We start from the raw sequence: 18,369 nt of genomic DNA, 5'->3' as shown, positions 1-18,369 counted from the left end.
GATTTCTTCGTCAGTCAGATATCTCAGTGCTGACTGCAAATTCTAACAATTCTTCCATCGGCAAATGCATTAACCACAACTCTGTCAAAGTAAAATAATACTTAATGCAACATTAAATACTTAATGCTTACCTGTCTCAATAGTTTCTCAATGGCTGACATCACCATAAGGCCTCTCCAAACAAGTGGCGCAGTCTCTTCAACCAAGAATCCCATAGACATACTGCAACAGCAATCCAAAATTATAACTCGCTTGTACAAGTTAATAGTACTCTTCCGAAAATACAAAATTTAAAAAATACACTCACCAAGCAATACCATAATTCAAAAGAGGCCTCATTAGGTTGTCTGAAATAAGAGGGAAAACATCTCTTTTAGAAGAGTACAGCATTGCACATAGCACACTTTCTTCACTTTATACACATGTGGGTTGTAGAATGGTTAACCTGGGCTAATCAACATATCTATTACCTCTTACATTCATCATTTCTTTGGGGTAAGAACACTTAAACGACTTTTGACAATTCTGAAGTACATAATAATGCTCTTCAACAGATCACTGGAACTATCCCCCTGCCTACATGGTACCATGCATCATTTGATTAAGAAACCACACACCCTGGATTAAAATCATTCCTTTTCTTATTCACCCTGGTGATGATTAATCTTCATTGTCACTTGACTGGCTAGAGTCACCTAGGAAACACTCCTCTGGCTGTGGCTAGGAGGGTGTTTCCATGGAAGCTTAGGGAGGCTGGCAGACCCACCCTGAATGTGAGCAGAATCCTGTGCAAAGGTCTCAGATTGGATAAACTGGATTAACTGTGGATGCACTTGTGGCCAGCCACAACACACTCTGCTGCCACACCTTCCTCACCACAATGGATAAAATCCACCACAATGGACGAAATCTACTCAAATTGTAGCAAAAAAGGAAAAGAAAAAAGAAAAAAAAAAAAAACCTCTCTGCCTCATAATTGCCTTTTGTCAGGTATTCCGTCACAGGACTGAGGAAAATGACTAACATGACCCTTAGCCTCACACCACATGATGGTAGGACTTCACCTTCACCTCACCCTCATCCAACCTCTCTGACTGGTGGGGTCCTCCTTACAGGCACTGGGCCAGGGCCCAGCCTGAAGAGTCCACCTAATCCTACCATCCACACCCCCTCCCCAAGGCTTGGTTCTAGCCGAGGTCCAGCATCTTGGTACCCCAGCCTAGTTTGGGCAGCATCACTCCCATCTCCAAGCTTTGGCCAGGGTATACATGCTACTCCCAACCAACCTCTAGACTTTGGACAGGAGGTGCATCCTGCCACCAATAAAGACAGTTTCCTACCACCTGACTTCATGCCTCCTCTGCCACATCCAGCCTCCAGGCCCAGTAAACCTTGCACGTCTTACAATGGAACCCAGTCTAGAAAGTACACCAGACCATTCCCACCATGTACACCCTCCAGTGCCCAGATCTAGGCCGGGTGCCACATCCTGTGCTCTGGCTAACATAGTCAGCCCAGGCAGCCACCCCAAAGTTCCACAATTGGACCAACACCCACATCCTGTATAGCAGACCACCTAACTTTATCACACCTATACCACTGCCAACCATCAGGCCCACCTGTCCTACAAGCTCTGTGCTCTGTCCAGCCTTCTGTGCCCATATCAGACCCAGAACTAAAAGACAAAAGAAATTCACACGCCCAGGTTTGTGCAAAAGCACAAACAATATAAAAGATAAAGTAATATCCCCCCAAAAAAATCCACCATTCTTATACAAATGTTCTTCAATGAGAACAAACACAGAATTTGAAACCACAGAATATAAAAAAAAAAATCACGAACATCAAAGAATTCAAGACATTTAAGAAAGACACAAAGAAACAGCTCAATGAGTTTACAAAGAATGAATTTAAAGAAAATAAGGGTGTGGTGACTAAGAAAAGACAAACATAGGACTGAATGAAATGACAAATAAAACCCAGAATTTGAAAATAAAAGTCAATGAAAGACAGAAATATTGAAGCGAGCTCAAGTAGAAATGAAGAAGGGATTTAAAACTCAATAACCCAGCTAGGAAACCCAAGGGAAAGCTTAACAAGTAGAACTGATCGAGTATAAGATAAAATAATCAGGACTCAAAACTAAAATAGAGGAATTGGAACACACCAGCAAAGAATATGAATGTTTTTTAAGCAAAGGAAAGGAATGTGCAGAACTGTGGGCCACAATGTGAAGACCAAATTAAGGCATAGATGAGAGAGAAGAATCCCAGGTCAGTGGATAAAATAGATGTTCAAGGACATCATCGAAGAAAACTTCCCCAAACTAAGGAAAAACACACCATACAGATACAAGAGGCAACATAACACCAGATCGACAAGGAAAGAAACTCCCCATGGAGTATCATTGTTAAAACACTAAGTACACACAACAGAGAAAGAATACTGAATGCTGCAAGAGAAAAAATATAAGTCATATGGAAAGGAAAACCCATCAGAATAAAAGCTAATTTCTCCATAAAAAAAAAAAAAGTGGAAGATCAAAAGTGCCAACCCTGATTACTGTCCCATGCAAAACTATCTGCCACAGTTACAGGAAAAGGAAAACTGGATTTCCAAGATACAAACAGCATAAAAACATAGCCACCAAACCTTGTACTCTAAATACTCCACTTTCTCTAAATTTATAGATAAACTGGATGAAAAATACATCGAGAAACATCAAATTTAAATAAAAGACATTTTATTATTCAGAACTGTTTTAGATATCATGGGTTTTTTTTTTGTTGTTGTTTTGTTTTTTTGTTTTTTGTTTTTTTTTCCATATGAAGTTGAAAATTCCTTTCAAGGTCTATAAAGAATTGTGTTGGGATTTTGATGGAAGAACTGCTGGAGGTATCAAGGTCCCCAAGTTCAAGCTCTCCACAGAGCTATACTAATAAAAATCACATGGTATTGGCATAAAACAGACATGTTGATCAATCAAATTGAAGACCCAGACATAAATCCACACACCTATGGACACCTGATTTCTAATAAAGAAGCTAGAAATATACACTGGAAAAAGGAAAGCATGTTCAACAAATGGTGCTGGTCAAAACAGATGTCACTATGTAGAAGAATGAAAATAGAGCCATATTTATCACCCCACACAAAACGCAAGTCCAAGCAGATCAAAGACCTCAACATAAAACCAAACACACTGAACCTGATAGGAGAGAAAGTAGGGAACAGCCTTGAACGCATTGACACAGGAAACAACTTTCTGAACAGAACACCCATAACACAGGCACTAAGATAAACAATTAATAAATGGGTATAGGCAGAGTTTTTCTGTGCTGGCAGCCATTCTCAAATAACCACTCAGGCACTTAATATTGTAAATAAATGCTCGGCCAATAGCTCAGGCTTGTTACTAGCTAACTCTTACTTTAACCCATATTTCTTATCTACCCTCTGCCATGTGGCACATGGCTTATCTCATTTTCTAAATGTCCTGTTTCCTCTGTGCCTACTGGCGTCTCTCTGACTCCGCCCTTCTCCTTCCCAGCATTCTCAATTTAGCTTTCCTGGCTAACCTTATTCTGCTCAGCTATATGGCCAGTCAGCTTGTTTATTAAACCAATCACAACAACAAGTTTTCAGTGTACAAAGGGATTATTCCACAGCAAATGGGACCTCATGAAACTAAAAAGCTTCTGTAAGGCAAAGGACACCATCAATTGGCCAAAGACACAGCCTACAAAATAGGAAAAGATGTTTAACAACTCCATATCCCATAGAAGTCTAATATGCAAAATATATAAAGAACTCAAGAAACTAGATATTAAAAAAACAAATAATCCAATTTAAAAATGGGGTACAGATCTATTGAGATTCTATTAGGAAAACAACCTGACTCAAATAAATTACATTAAAAACCTCGGCTTGTGGGTGCTGGGAAACCAGACCAATCTTTCCCACCCTGTACTCCACCCCACCCCAAAAACAGTCCATTCGAGATCTATCCAAAATGGATCAAATGTAAGGACAGAAACTCTGAAAGTGCTAAAGGAAAAGGTAGAGGGAACACTTGGGAATGCAATCACAGGCAAAGACTTTTTGAGAAGGACTCTGATAGCTCAGGAGATTATCACAGGAGCTGACAGATGGGGCTACATGGAATTAAAACACATCTGCCCAGCCAAGGAAACATTCACCACAGTGAAAATGAAGATGTGGTCCATGCAGTAAAAATCCTTGCCAACTGTGTATCAGACAGGGGTTACCATCAAGAAGGCTAAATCCTTTCAGCTGAATCATCTGCTCAATAAATGATCTAATGAACCGAACGGTTCTCCAAAGAACAGGGCAGGCAGAGGTGGGTTACAAATGAAAACCCATTGTACAACGAGCAGTATACAGGAGGATGCTTTAATCAAACCCATCACTTTGCATGTAGTAGTATTTAAAAAAAAAAAAAAAAACTTAAGTTCATTTAAACATAAACTACTAGCTCCTTAGAATACAAATGGCAGAACATACAAAGCATGCTGTTATCTCATGTTCTTGTCTGTGAATTTAGTGAATGAAATGGTCCAATCTAGGGCTAGGAATAGCAAAAAGTACAGCTGACATTTTTGTTTATTAGGCAAATCTTTACTGAGTTTCTGTTATCCCCAATCTTTCTGTTTATAAGGTAACATTTCTGACCTTCTTACCAAATTCATATGACATACAAAACTGATGTACTTTTTTGGACTCAATTTTTTGTTATTATTTTTATTAGCTGGGTATCCTTAATCCCAGCACTCATAGGCAGAGGCAGGCAGATCTCTGTGAGATTGAGGCCAGCCTTGTCTACATAATGAGTTCCAAGACAGCCAGAATACATAGAGAACCTGTCTCAAAAAAGTGCCCCCCCAATTAATTTATTCTATTCAGGGTTTGATATAGGGGATGAGCACCCAGGTGCCACAGTACAAGTGCAGATATTAGAGGACAATTTTGCAGAATCCACTCTCTCCTTCTACCTTTATGTGGATTTTAGGGATCAAACTGAGCTTGGCATGCTTGAGTGGAAAGCCCCTGTACCATCTTGAGGGCTGTAAATTGGTCTCTCTTCTAAAATTCCTTTCTTAGTCAGTATTCTATTACTGTGAAGAGACACCATGACCACAGCAAGCTTCTAAAAGAAATCACTTTGTGAGACCAAAATGAGCCATCTTAGAAATAAGACCAAAATGCTTTCATCCTAAAATTAAGGCCTAAGATTTCTCCTTTTGAGAACAGGCCAGAAGTTACTGAGACCAGTCAGTTCAGATTCCAGAAACCAGGAAGTGTAAAAATACAGAGTCACAAGGTAGTCAGGAGGTAATGGTTGCCGGACTATGGAATGTCCTCTCCCTGGCCCCCTAGGCAACTGCTTGACCATAGAATGTCCCAACCCTAGTTTCCATAGTGACTGTGTAATCACCAGATGCCCCCATCTGGGGGCAGCCAATGAAAAATGGTGATGGGCAACTACTTCCTTAGAAGGAAAACTGAATTGTGATTTCTGGAATTCCTAGACACAAGCCAATCAGAATTGTACCCGTACTAGCACCCCTAAATGATGTAACCTTGTGACTTTTCCCTTTAAAAACTGAGCTTGCAGACAGGTGGGTGCTTCCTCCCTCCTCCACTGCGTTGGATGTATTGGACGAAGTCCCTGCCTAGGCTTGTATTGCTTTTGGATATCCACGATTAAACCTTGCTTTTGCATTCCGGCATGCTCGTCTTTGGTGGTCTCTCTGGGGGTCACGATCTGGGCACAACAACTTAACTGGGGCTGGCTTACAGTCCAGTGGTCTAGTCCATCATCATCATGGTGGGGAACATGGTAGTATGCAAGCGGACATGGTGCTGGAGAAGGAGCTGCGAGTTCTACACCCAGATCCACAGGCAGCAGAGAGAGAGACTGGAACTGGCTTGGGCTTTTGAAACCCCAAGCCCAACCCTAGGAGGGTACTTCCTTCAACAAGGCCACACCTCCTGCCTTCTCAAGGAGTGCCACACCCTGATGACTAAGCATTCTAATACATGGGGGCCATTCTTATTCAAACAACACAATTCCTTTTCAGCAGGAACTGGAAGCTATGTGTTCAAAGGATTCCTGAGCTAGAATTTGAAAGTCTCTAGGGCATGCCCATGAGGGGAGACAGTAGAGAGGTGTAGGACACAGAAGGACGGGAAAGATAGTCCAAGCCAAGACTGTGCTCTTCTGCTGACTGAAATGCTGACAGATGTGGACACTGTAACACAAGCCTGGCAGCATTATGACTGCCCGCACAAAGAAACAACTGAGGACTAAAACAGAACGTAACAGATACAGAGCCAGTGACATGGCATTGGCCTTACTATGACTGACAAAACATGTGGTTTACAGGAATGACAGAAACAGAGCTGATTTTGAAAGAAAAGGAACAGACACTGTGGTGGTTTGAATGAAGATGGCCCCACTGGCTCACAGGGAGTAGCCCTGTGAGGAGGTGTAGCCTTGTTGGAGGGAGTGTGTCACTGGGGGTGGGCGTTGAGGTTTCACATGTTCCCGCCAGGCCCAATGTCACTCTCTTCCCGCTGCCTGCTGCTCCAGATGGAGAACTCTCAGCTCCCTCCCCAACACCCCATCTGCCTGTGTGCCTCCAACCTCCATGCTTCCTGACATGACAATAATGGACTAAACCTCTGAACTGTGAGCCAGCCCCAATTAAATGCTTTCCTTTATAAGAGCTGCTGTGGTCATGGTGTCTATTCACAGCAACAAAACCCTAACTAAGATAGACACTAAGCATGAAAATACAAATTAATTTTAAAACTGCTGAGAATTATAACATATTATTGCATAATAAAAGCAACACATAAGGCATAGCTACAGAATGCAAATAAACATGTTATAATTAAAGTTATAAAAGATACACATTACTAATAAATACTAAGAGACAATCTTTGGCACAAATGTCTAGTATAGATATTAGGAGCCTTACTCTCCCACCATCTGGTCTGAAAGCTTACATGGTCCATATGGCAGCACAGACAGATCAAAAATCAAAGTACTGAAGAAATAAGCACAGAACCACCAACACTGGTGACACCATGACCAAGTGAACTCTGGAAGACTCCCGACGTCAGGGACAGAACATGAAACCAGCAGGGCTGTTAACTGCTTTACAGAATATCCTCTAGCCGGTGGTGGAGGTGGTACATGTCTTTAATCTCAGCACTTGGGAGGCAGAGGTGGGTGAATCTCTGTGAGTTCAAGGCCAGCCTGGTCTACAAATTGAGTTCCAGGACAGGCAGAACTGGTACACAGAGAAACCCTGTCCCAAAACACACACACACACACACACACACACACACACACACACACACACACAGATAAAATAGCTATATCCTTAAAAAAGACAGGTCAATTATTTTTGTTTTCAAAATTGTACTTTAGAGGCTCAATTCATATTCACCATACAGAAGAATGGTTTCCCTTCACTTGCTGGTGTATTTATTGACTGTTTACTTAAGCCAAGGATGACAGAGATAGAAGGGCAAAAACAAACAGACACGTATGTCCTCATGAAATACAAAATCTAGGTGGAAATAAATATTGACACTACCCACAAAATCACTACAGAAGAGCCTGTAGCCAACACCAGCCCAACAAAGAAGAACATATACCTGATCTAGTCCCAGACATTTTGGGGAAAACATCACAATTTTTAAAGTACCCTAAAAACTTAATAATCTTATAAATTTTATAATAATATTGGGAATATTATTGCTGAAGAGGAAAAACCAGCATTTATCTAAAAAGCATCATTTGTCTAAAGGTATTACATTGTTACTACCCGGTTTTCAATGAGCACGAGACTCTCTGCTTGTGGTATGCACAGTGATACGTGGATATACATACATGCTGTGAGGTCATTCAAGCAACATAACATACTGGTTGCCTCGCGTGCTTCCTTTTTTGGTGAGAATATGTAAAATCGAGCCCTCCCAAGCACTAGCTCGTCACTAACTGCAGTCACTACCCTGCACCACAGACCGTTGAGCCTGCCACCTCTTCCTGCTTGATGACAACTCTGCACACGTGACATCTCCCTGCTGCCCACTCCCCACTCCCTGGGAACCGCCATTGTGCTTTCTGAGTATGAGCTTTGTTCTTGGAGACTTCATATGAGTGAGATAATATAATAATACAGTATCTACCTTTCTGTGCCTGGCTTATTTCACTCAGCGAAATATTTTCCAGGTTCATTCAGGTGGCTAAAAATGGAAGTCTACCCTACCATGGCTGAGTGGTATTCCATTATGAATATAAACTACATTTTCTGTATCAATTCATCTGCTAACTGACTTCTTTTTCTACAACTTTATTTTCTTGAATAAGGTTATAACAAACACAGAAGGGCAGAACTCATCAACATATGGCTGTAATTTTCTTTGGATATATACCCAAACATGTTTCTAGACTATCTGATAACTATTTTTAGTGTTTTTGGTCGCCTCCGTGATATTTCCCATTATCATTGTACAATTCACATTTCTACCAACAGTATACATGGGTTCACTTTCTCCACATCCACATGACGACTCATCTTTTTGTTTGTGTTTTTCCAACAGAATCTCACCTAGCCTAGGCTGACTCAGGACTTCGGCTCCCCATCTCATGCTCTTTAGTATTTGCCTATTGATTACCAGAGCGCACTACTACCAACCATTATGAACATCGCATTCTACCAGGTGTGAAGTGATACCACATACAGTGTTAATTAGCACTTCTCCCTGTGCATTAGTGGTGGTGTATGTTTTTCATATACCTGCGGGGCCATTTGTTTGTGTACCTTGTTTGAGAAGTGTCTAGTCAAATCTTGGCCCGCTTTCCAGGCAGATTGCTTGCTTCCTTGCTATCGAATTCCTCACATGACTTTGAGTTCAACCCTTTGTCACATACATGGATTGCAAACACATTGTCCCATTCCACCAGTTAAGACCAGAAAATTGTAAGATAGCTCTTCCTCAAAAACATTACTCAGACTTAAAAAACCTAGGGGAAGGGTATGAGGTACCTTGACTTTTAAACAAACATCCAAATACCTGGAACAAAGTCAATATTTCAAAAGTTTTAAAACACATGTGTTCTAATAATACTTGGGTCTCTAAGAAGTGCTGATGCACATTAAGTCTGAAAATGTTTTTCAATGAAAACCATTCCCAAAAGATGCTGAGTTAGTTTGCTTCTTTGCATATAAATACAGTCAGTGGGACGTGGAAGATGCCTATCACTCATGGCTACTTCCTCTGTGTGTGGCAGATATTTCTGACCACACAACTGCCCATGAAGGAGTGAGTTTTTCATTTCAATCTCCTAAAAGCAAACACCTAACTTACCGAAGTATAATGATAACTTTCATGCAGATTAAAAATATTATCTACTCCTCCATAACAGAAATGTGTGTACATACTTGAAAGGTTTTTGTTTTGTTTTGTTTTGTTTATTTTGGAAGACCTAATTGCATGTATACATGTTGCTTCCTAATGCTTACTTCTCTAATGTTAACTTAGGAAACCTTTTCATGCAAAAATTGTTATCTATATGTCCCACTTTCTTTCATTTCTGCTCTTGTGATAAACTAACCTGACCAAAAGCAAGTCAGGGGAGTGTTTATTTTAACCACAATTGCAGGTCACAATTTATCCTAGCGGGGAAGTCAAGGCAAGAACTTGAGCGGCTAGTCTCATCACACCCAAGAGCAAAGAGGGACAAATGCTTGTGTGCTTATTTGTGCTTAGACCCTCTCTACACTTTATACAGTCCAGGACCCAAACACGGACATGATGCTGCCCACAGTGGGGGTGGGGGGTTCTTCCTCCAGCAATCAAGAGCATGACCCACAGACATGCCACAGGCCAACCCAATCCAGACAATCAGTCATTGAGACTTTCATCCCAAGTGATTCTAGATGGTGTCAAGTTGACAATTAAAACTAACCATTATACTATAGTTCTTTATATTTAATATCTAAGGTTACATGTTTTCAAGCCCTTTTACAGGCTTTTAGTTTGCCATGAAAATCTTACTGTTTGTACAGTTAATAATTAAGTATTGGAATAAAAAATTACTTGGATATTTTCTTCATATTCAATCAATTCATTATAGATTAAATTCCCCAAGACAATTATCTTCAACTATAAAACTAGTAAAATTAAGTTGTTTAAAACTATATTTACAAATCAAGTACACTAATTCTCTAAAGCTTCTCAACTGTATCCATGGTTCTCTTGTCAATCCTAACAATAAAATTTATCTAATACATACACAACTCATATAAATTTTATGCAGCTAATAAATAGAATGCCAGCTTATCTTAAACATTCTAACACAGATGAAGAGCTTGACCAAATTGTTTTACATCTTTCATACTAAAACCCTCCAAAGTATAATAAAATGGTGAAGTAGGAGAGATTTGGGCTCCTGGTAACTTTGTGGAATAGAAATGTTGTACCAGTACTGGGTGGTTACCAACCTCTCATGTAAAAGAGAATTAGTTTCTTGTTTTTACTGCTATGGTATTGGATTTTCTTTCATTTGCAACCAAATGTCATCTCAGCTAATATACAATATATTTTTGATTTAATTAAACATTTGTAATTAAAATTATCAAGCTAGGGCTGAGGAATGTAGCTCAGCAGTAGAGAGCCTACCCACCACCCAAGAGGCCCTGAGTTCAATGCGCAGCACTACACGAGGCATGAAGACACCTGCTTGTGGTCCTATCTGGAGGATCAACGTCATTCTCACTTACATAGCCAGTTCAAGGCCAGCCTGGTCTGAGATCCTGTCTCAAAAACAAACAAAAGCTAACATTTCAGCTTCTCCAATATGTTTTCTTAAAGGCTTCAAGCATCTTTAATAAGAGACATGTTCAGTTAGTTTCACAATTATTAATAGACAAATGTTAAAACTAATGTATTTATTGACTTTATCTCTAAAGGTGCTATCAAGATATGCTGTAGGAATCTGGATTATTAGTCAGAAAATCAAGACAGAGCTCCAGGATCAAGGGGTTTATTTCAAGATCATCCTGCCTGAAAATTCCTGCTAATGGTGTCAAGAATTTTCAAATCCATACATTTTCTTGCAACTCAATACAGCAAAACACCCTTTCAATTTTTACACACTCTGTCAACACAAAGTTTTAATTGCCTGCTTTCAATTGATGACATTCTCTAAAGACCTGAAGGTGCTCAGTGGAGAAAAAACTTAGAGCTGAGATCACAGTGTACAAATATCTCAAAGGTTATCAAAGAAAGCAGAATTACAACAGATCATTCTCAGGAAACAGAACCAGAAAGCCAGTGAAAGTGACATGGAAGGCTGTCCTCTGCAGCCAGGTGTGAGCTTCCTAGACAGCAATGGACGAGGTCTTCTCACAACACTCAAGCTTATCTAGGTTCTTTACTGGCTTCTCCGTCTTTTCTCATCTTTCTCATCCGGACCAACACCACAGCACATTCATTTTGCTGACAGAGAAGATGCAACAGTGAAATCAGATTCTAGCTCACTGCTGTAACTGTTAGAAAATGATAATCAGCAATTAGATGATATAAATCATGGCTCCAAGAGCTGACCCTGACATGTCTACCATATTGATTACCTGACTTTCAAGAATGATTCCTGACACCTAACTAACCATAAAAGATAGAAGATAATCTCTTTCTAAGGGAAACTAAATATCTAAGTAATGCTGAGAGACGGTCCACATTTTTCAGTGTGGGTAAAACTAGCTAAATAGCAAAATGGGAAGATAAATATCATAATCAAACTTCCAAGACTGCAGGGTTGTTTTTAATGAATATGCATAAATGAAATTGCAATGGATAGATTCAAGTATCCCACAGTGGTTAACTATTGGACAACTCCTTTGGGATGAGGAACCTAGACATTTTGGGGAGAGTGGAGAATAAAAATAACCAAAAGGAGAAAAAAAACGATAAAAGGAATGTGGTTAACACAGTTTGCATTTTTCTACTTCTATAATTATGGGAATTATGTAAGTTTAAGCATAAAGGAGTAAAGTAGCCAGTTATGGTTGACACACCTATCACAGTCCCAGCTCCTGGAAAGATGAGGCAGGAGGGTGGCCATGAGTTGGAAACCAGCCTTGGTTACACAGTACGCAAGACCCTGATTCAGAAAACAGACCTCAAAACAAACTAAAACAAGAACAAAAAGTAGAGAAAGGGCGAAAGCGCAGCTTTTCCGGGTCCACTGTGGCGCTCACTAGTTAGTGCTGGGTGAAAGCACAGTGGCATGCTCCCTTCAGCACGTACCAGGGACAAGGCTCGCAGCTGTACAGTCTCGTTTAAGTGCAACACTGTTCAAGTGACGCCAATAACTAAAATGTATTGAGAAATACATCAAATAAGGAAACGCTAATGACCTGAAATTGCTCACCTAAGAAAAACTTAAAGCCATGATCACAGTGTACAAATATTTCAAAGGTTATCAAAGAAAGTAGAATTAAAACAGGGGGTTCTCATGGAGACCAAACCAGAAAATAAATTAAAGTGATAGGAAATCTACCCTTTGAAGCTACTCACTGTCCTATGAAAGGCTAGCTCTGTCTTCTTACAGTAGAAGACTATTTAATCTCTACTGTGAACCTGTGGTGTATACAGTAGGAGGCTATTTAATCTCTACTGTGATCCTGTGGTGTATACAGTGGGAGGCTATTTAATCTCTACTGTGAACCTGTGGTGTATACAGTGGTAGGCTATTTAATCTCTACTGTGACCTGTGGTGTAGGCTATTTAATCTCTACGTAGTGAAAGGACTATTTAATCTCTACTGTGACCTGTGTGTATACAGTAGGAGGCTATTTAATCTCTACTGTGAACCTGTGGTGTATACAGTAGGAGGCTATTTAATCTCTACTGTGAACCTGTGGTGTATACAGTGGGAGGCTATTTAATCTCTACTGTGAACCTGTGCTGTATACAGTGGGAAGCTATTTAATCTCTACTGTGACCCTGTGGTGTATACAGTGGGAGGCTATTTAATCTCTACTGTGACCCTGTGGTGTATACAGTAGGAAGCTATTTACTCTCTACTGTGAACCTGTGGTGCCGCACAGCTACCTTCCTCCATCAGCTCAGCTGGAGCTTCTTGCTGTAACTCCATCATGAGTCCTGGCTGCTTCCCCGCGCACTTTCATATTGTGAAAGTTTCTTAAGACTCATGAGTCGGCCTCTGACAGCTTCCAGCTTTCTGCCATGCAGCTTTCTCAGGTACCTCAGCCTTCCTGGAACAGAAGACAATCGGACCTTGTCTGAAGCAGGCGTTGGCTTAAGCAGCTGTTGTGGCTGTTCAATCTTCTATCCAGATCCACAAGAGCGACAGGCTGTCGGCGTGTTACTGTTGCCCGTGCTCACTGAAGTAGCTCTAGCCTCCTTCTGAGACTTTCCCTTTGCTTTCAGAACTTGGCTGGCTGCTCAACGTTAAGAAGCCCAACTTTCCGCCCTTTTATCTTCGGCATGCCCCTCACTAAGCTAAATCATGTTTAGCTTTGGATATAAAGTGAGAGAGCTGTGTCCTTTCATATCGACACTTAGTGGCCACCAAGGGTCAAATTTCAGGATGTTGTGTCTCAATGCACAGGAAGGTTGAAGAGGAGAAAGACGGGAAAACAGCTGGTCAGTGGAGCAGAAAGGACACACATTTATCAACTAAATTTGCCGTCTTAAGATGGGTTCAGTTCACAGCACCCTAAAATAATTGCAACAGTAACAACAAAGCTCATTTGTCACACTCCACCACAATAAATAGAATGACAGTTTGAAATATGACTAGAACTAACAAAATGGGACACAGACGTACGTGCTCAGATGCTGTTGGAGAACAACACTTGAAAGTGTCACATGAGGCAAGCAAGTAAGGGTTATCACAAACCTTCAAAGGAACACACTAAATGTGGAGCACAATAAAATGTGAGGGGTGTGTGTGTGTGTGTGTGTGTGTGTGTGTGTGTGTGTGTGTGATTTCATGAAAAGCAACTGCTCAGAAGTGATAGGTAGATCACACCTATAATCCCTGCATTTAGAAGGCTGAGGCATGAACCTAGAGGTTCAAATGGGTTTGTTCAAAGCCAGCCTGGGCTACAAAATATGATATGGGCAAAATTTTTTGTCCCACCTGCCAGCTCCCAAATAACTACATGGAGACTTATTAATTATGGAAGCTTGGCCAATAGCTTAGGGTTGTTCTCAACTACCTCAATAACTTAAATTAACCCATTTCTTTTAATCTATTTCTTCTACATGGCTCAGTTACGTTTACTTTGTAATGCCCACACTGCTTACTGTGTGTCCTTGGCATCTCCTCCCAACTCCATCTTTCTTCTTCCCAACATTTTCCCTGCCCCTAAAATCATGCCTAGCTATTTGCTGTTTAGCTTTTTATTAAACTAATCCAAATGACACTTCTTCACGGTGTGTAAAAGGATTATTACACAACAGTATGATTCTGAAGAGAGAGAGAGAGAAGGAAGGAAGGAAGAGATGGAGGAAAGAAATAACAGACTATACTGCTATCTTGACTTTCTTTATGCTATAAAAAGAATTTATAAGAAAAATGTGTAGCAGTGAAAACTATGAGCAGAACATTTGACCATGACAGAGTTAACAGGAGAGCCAGTGAGATGGCTCAGTGACTAAGAGGACTTGGTACCAAGTCTTATGACCTAAGTTTGATCCCCAGAACCACACAGTGGAAGGAAAGAACCAACTCATACAAGTTGTCCTCAGACTTCCAGAGGCATGCTGTAGCATGTGTACACAGATAGACAGACAGACAGACAAATGGATGAATGCATGCATGGATGCATAGATAGATGATTGATAGATAGATGGATGGATAAATAGATAAATGATAGATAGATAAATAGATAATAGATATATAGATGATATATTGAAAGATACATACATACATACATAGTAGATAGATTGATGATAGATAGACAGACAGATAGTAGATAGATGGATGGAAGGATGGATAGATGGAGAGACAGATAAGATAATGTAGAAAAACTTTAAAAATAGTTAAAAGAATGGAATTTACTCCTGAAACCTTGTCCATATATACATGCACAAATACAAAAATACTTTAAAACACTAGGAAACTGGACAAAAGTCCGTGGAAGGCCATGGTCAATAAGCCAGAAAGCTACTAGCCCTGAAAAGAGAGAAGCAAGTAAGACAAGACCTACAGCATCCCGATTTCACCGCTCTGACCATTCAAGACCAAAACAGAGGGCAATAAATCCTCAATATACTGAAAAAAAGAGAGTCAAATTTACGGGAAACCAAGGCAACTAGAATTCATGAGATAGGGTACAAAAAGGTGAGAGCTAATTAGAGAGAAAATCCCAGAGCTGCAGAAGGAAGCTGACAAGTCTTAACAAGTGAGATGTGGAAAACATCACCAGGGAGGGGAAGCTGTGTACTTCCAGATAGTGCACACAGACAGAGACAGCTTATGTTCCCATCAGCCAGAGGAAAGGTCTCACAAGTCACAGGAAGAGACAAAGTGACCCTCAACCCACAGATGCTCTTTAAGTGCATCATCGTAACTGGGGACCGGGTCAGTCTCACTCTGAAGTCCAAGGTCTTCCTACCACAGCAGTGAAAACCCCAGGCCTAGTTCCGCATTGCTCTTAAAGTCTGGTTTAGGCTATCATCCTCACGGAACCCTTCTCTACTTCCCCAGTCCTCCATCCTGCCCTCCTCTGATTTCTTGCATAGTATTTAAAGCACTTGTGTGCTAGCATGCCATTCATTACACTGCTGCATCTGTGTGTGTTAACCAACTGCAAGCAGCTTGGGGACAATTTTCATCTTTATTCCAACATGACTTGAGAGCTTTATTACCATCATATTCAAGTATAATAGCTTTGAGGGTGTATTTAGAGGTTTTTCAACAGTTGACATCTCAACACCACTAGAAAGGAAAAAGGAAAGAAAGGACCCAGGGGACTCTCCACAGGACTCCCGCTGCGTAGCTGATGCTCCACACTCCAGATGGAACGGCTCTGCCTATAAAGCACTCACCTCCACGGGACTTCAGAAGGAACAAAACCTTGTTCCACAGCACCCTAAACCTGTAACGACCCTTACTAAACCAGAGACCTCTGCCTTTTGGTTGAACCATCAGTTAACCGAACACGGTTAACGATTCTCTAGAGATCACCAAAACCTTCCAACATAACACATAGAGGCGTGACTGCTCCCACAGGAACACCAGGCGGCATGTGGAGGGAAGACATGGTACTGGGAGCTCACCCAGCTTTCTCTTCCACTGACAAGACAGAGCATGAGAGGCGAAGATGGCAGTCTTTCCGTCACAAGAGCGGCAGCCTGCAGTCACTGTGTTCTTCACTGCCGGGAACTGACAGGGAAAAGCAGACCCACCGAAAATGTGCTGATCTGTGCAGTATAAGCTACTTTGATTTATTAAATCTCAGTTCTGGAGAACGGGTCTTGTCGGTGTGTGTGGCACAGGGGGAATACAATAAGGCACCTTTGAATTCCAATGGTTGTCCCCAAGAGAGCCCTCGCAGCAGTGTGAGCTGCACGGTGAGCTAGAGCTATGTATTCTTCATGGGGTATCATCTTTACCTGGGAGGCAGACAGACAATAAAGGCTACTGAGAGTTGGGTATTTGTCGTACAAAATGAAGCAATTACTTCAAAAGTACAACTGACACTATTTACTGTCTATTTAAAAAAATGATGGTGGGCAGTGGTGGTGCTCTCCTTTAATCCCAGTACTTGGGAGGCAGAGGCAGGCAGAGCTCTGCGTTTGAAGCCAGCCTGGTTGACAGAGTGAGTTCCAGGACAGCCAGGGCTACACAGAGAAATCCTGTCTTTAAAAAAGAAGAGAGAGAGAGAGAGGGAGGGAGGGAGGGAGGGGGGAGGGAGGGAGGGAAGGAAGGAAGGAAGGAAGGAAGGAAGGAAGGAAGGAAGGAAGGAAGGAAGGAAGGAAGGAAGGAAGGAAGGAAGAAAGGAAAGGCTTCAAGTAAATAAAATCTTTAAAAACGCTGTATCTGAACATGAATTTGACAAAGTCCTAATACTTAAAAAACTGTTTGACAATAATGTTAATCAACAAATGTGATTTTAAAAATCACGTAACAAAATATACAAAACTTTAAAAGACCAGTCAATATAAGTCAATTAACTGATATCCTTCAAATGATGAATGTGTGATGCTATAAAACCATGTATAAGCTACAACTTGTCAGCAAAATGCCTTAGAGAGCAAGTGCATTTGCTGCCCAGCCTGAGTCTGATCCCAAGGACTCACATGGTAGAAAGACAGAACTAACTCCTACAAGGTGCTTTCTGACCTCCACTGAAGTACTGTGTAGCACATGTGCCCACCCACATATACACGCACTAATAAATAAATGTAATTTAAAACTAAACTCAAATTAAAAGTCTGAATTCAAGGATCACTGAAAAAATTGAGAAAAATACTAGATGATGGAAAAATTTCCCATGCTCATGGATTTATTATTATTATTACTATTAAGAATTATTATGATGAAAATAGCTATACTACCAAACCAATCTAACGATTCGATACAATTCCCATAAGAATTCCAATAATAGGAATCACAGAAATGAAAAACTTAAAATTCTCATAGAAGGACAAAGAAAACAAAGACCACAGAAAACAAAAACAATCTGGAACAAAAAGAATAATGTTGTTCTGCGGAGTTCAGGGAATCCTGAAGGAAGGGAGGAAGGATTGTAGGAGCCAGAGGGATCAAGGACACCACAAGAAAACCCACAGAATCAACTAACCTGGGCTCATAGGGGCTCACAGAGACTGAACTGACAACCAGGGAGCCTGCATGGGACTGACCTAGGCACTGTGCATATAAATTATAGTTGTGTAGCTTGGTCCTCTTGTGGGACTCATAACAGTGGGAACAGGGGCCGTCTCTGACTCTTTTACAGGCTTTGAGACCCTACTCCTCATACTGGGTTGCCTTGTCCAGACTTAACACGTGGGGAGGTGCTTAGTCTTACTGCAACTTGATATGCCATGTTTATCCCATGGGAGACCTGTCCTTTCCTTAACAGAAATGGAGGAGGAGGGGATTGGGGGTGGAAACAGAGGGGGAATGGGAGGAGAGGGACTGGGAGGAGATGGAGGGAGAGAAACCTCGGCCAGGATGTTAAACAAACAAACAAACAAACTTGTTTTTTTAAAAAAGGACTTATGTTGGAGATGTCACCATATCTGATTTCAAGTTATCCTACAGAGGCATAGCACTCATGTTTGGGCTGC

At 41.0% G+C, this 18,369-nt stretch overlaps 1 protein-coding gene across 3 annotated transcripts in view; it reads right to left on the bottom strand.

Moving 5' to 3' along the window:
• Positions 1-18,369, bottom strand: part of Nubpl (nucleotide binding protein like) — a 202,465-nt gene that overhangs the window by 128,586 nt on the left and 55,510 nt on the right. For all 3 annotated transcript variants that reach the window (XM_028869690.2, XM_028869685.2, XM_028869687.2), the window contains 2 exons: positions 308-347; positions 132-222 (listed from right to left, as the gene is read on the bottom strand). In XM_028869690.2, the coding sequence (XP_028725523.1) occupies positions 132-222; positions 308-347 (131 nt within the window). The remainder of the gene's footprint in view (positions 1-131; positions 223-307; positions 348-18,369) is intronic.

This window comes from Peromyscus leucopus, chromosome 14, assembly GCF_004664715.2.
Source record: "Peromyscus leucopus breed LL Stock chromosome 14, UCI_PerLeu_2.1, whole genome shotgun sequence".
NCBI classification, from domain to species: Eukaryota; Metazoa; Chordata; class Mammalia; order Rodentia; family Cricetidae; genus Peromyscus; species Peromyscus leucopus.
The sequence above is the reverse complement of the archived record's forward strand: the minus strand, read 5'-3'. Positions and strand labels throughout refer to the sequence as shown.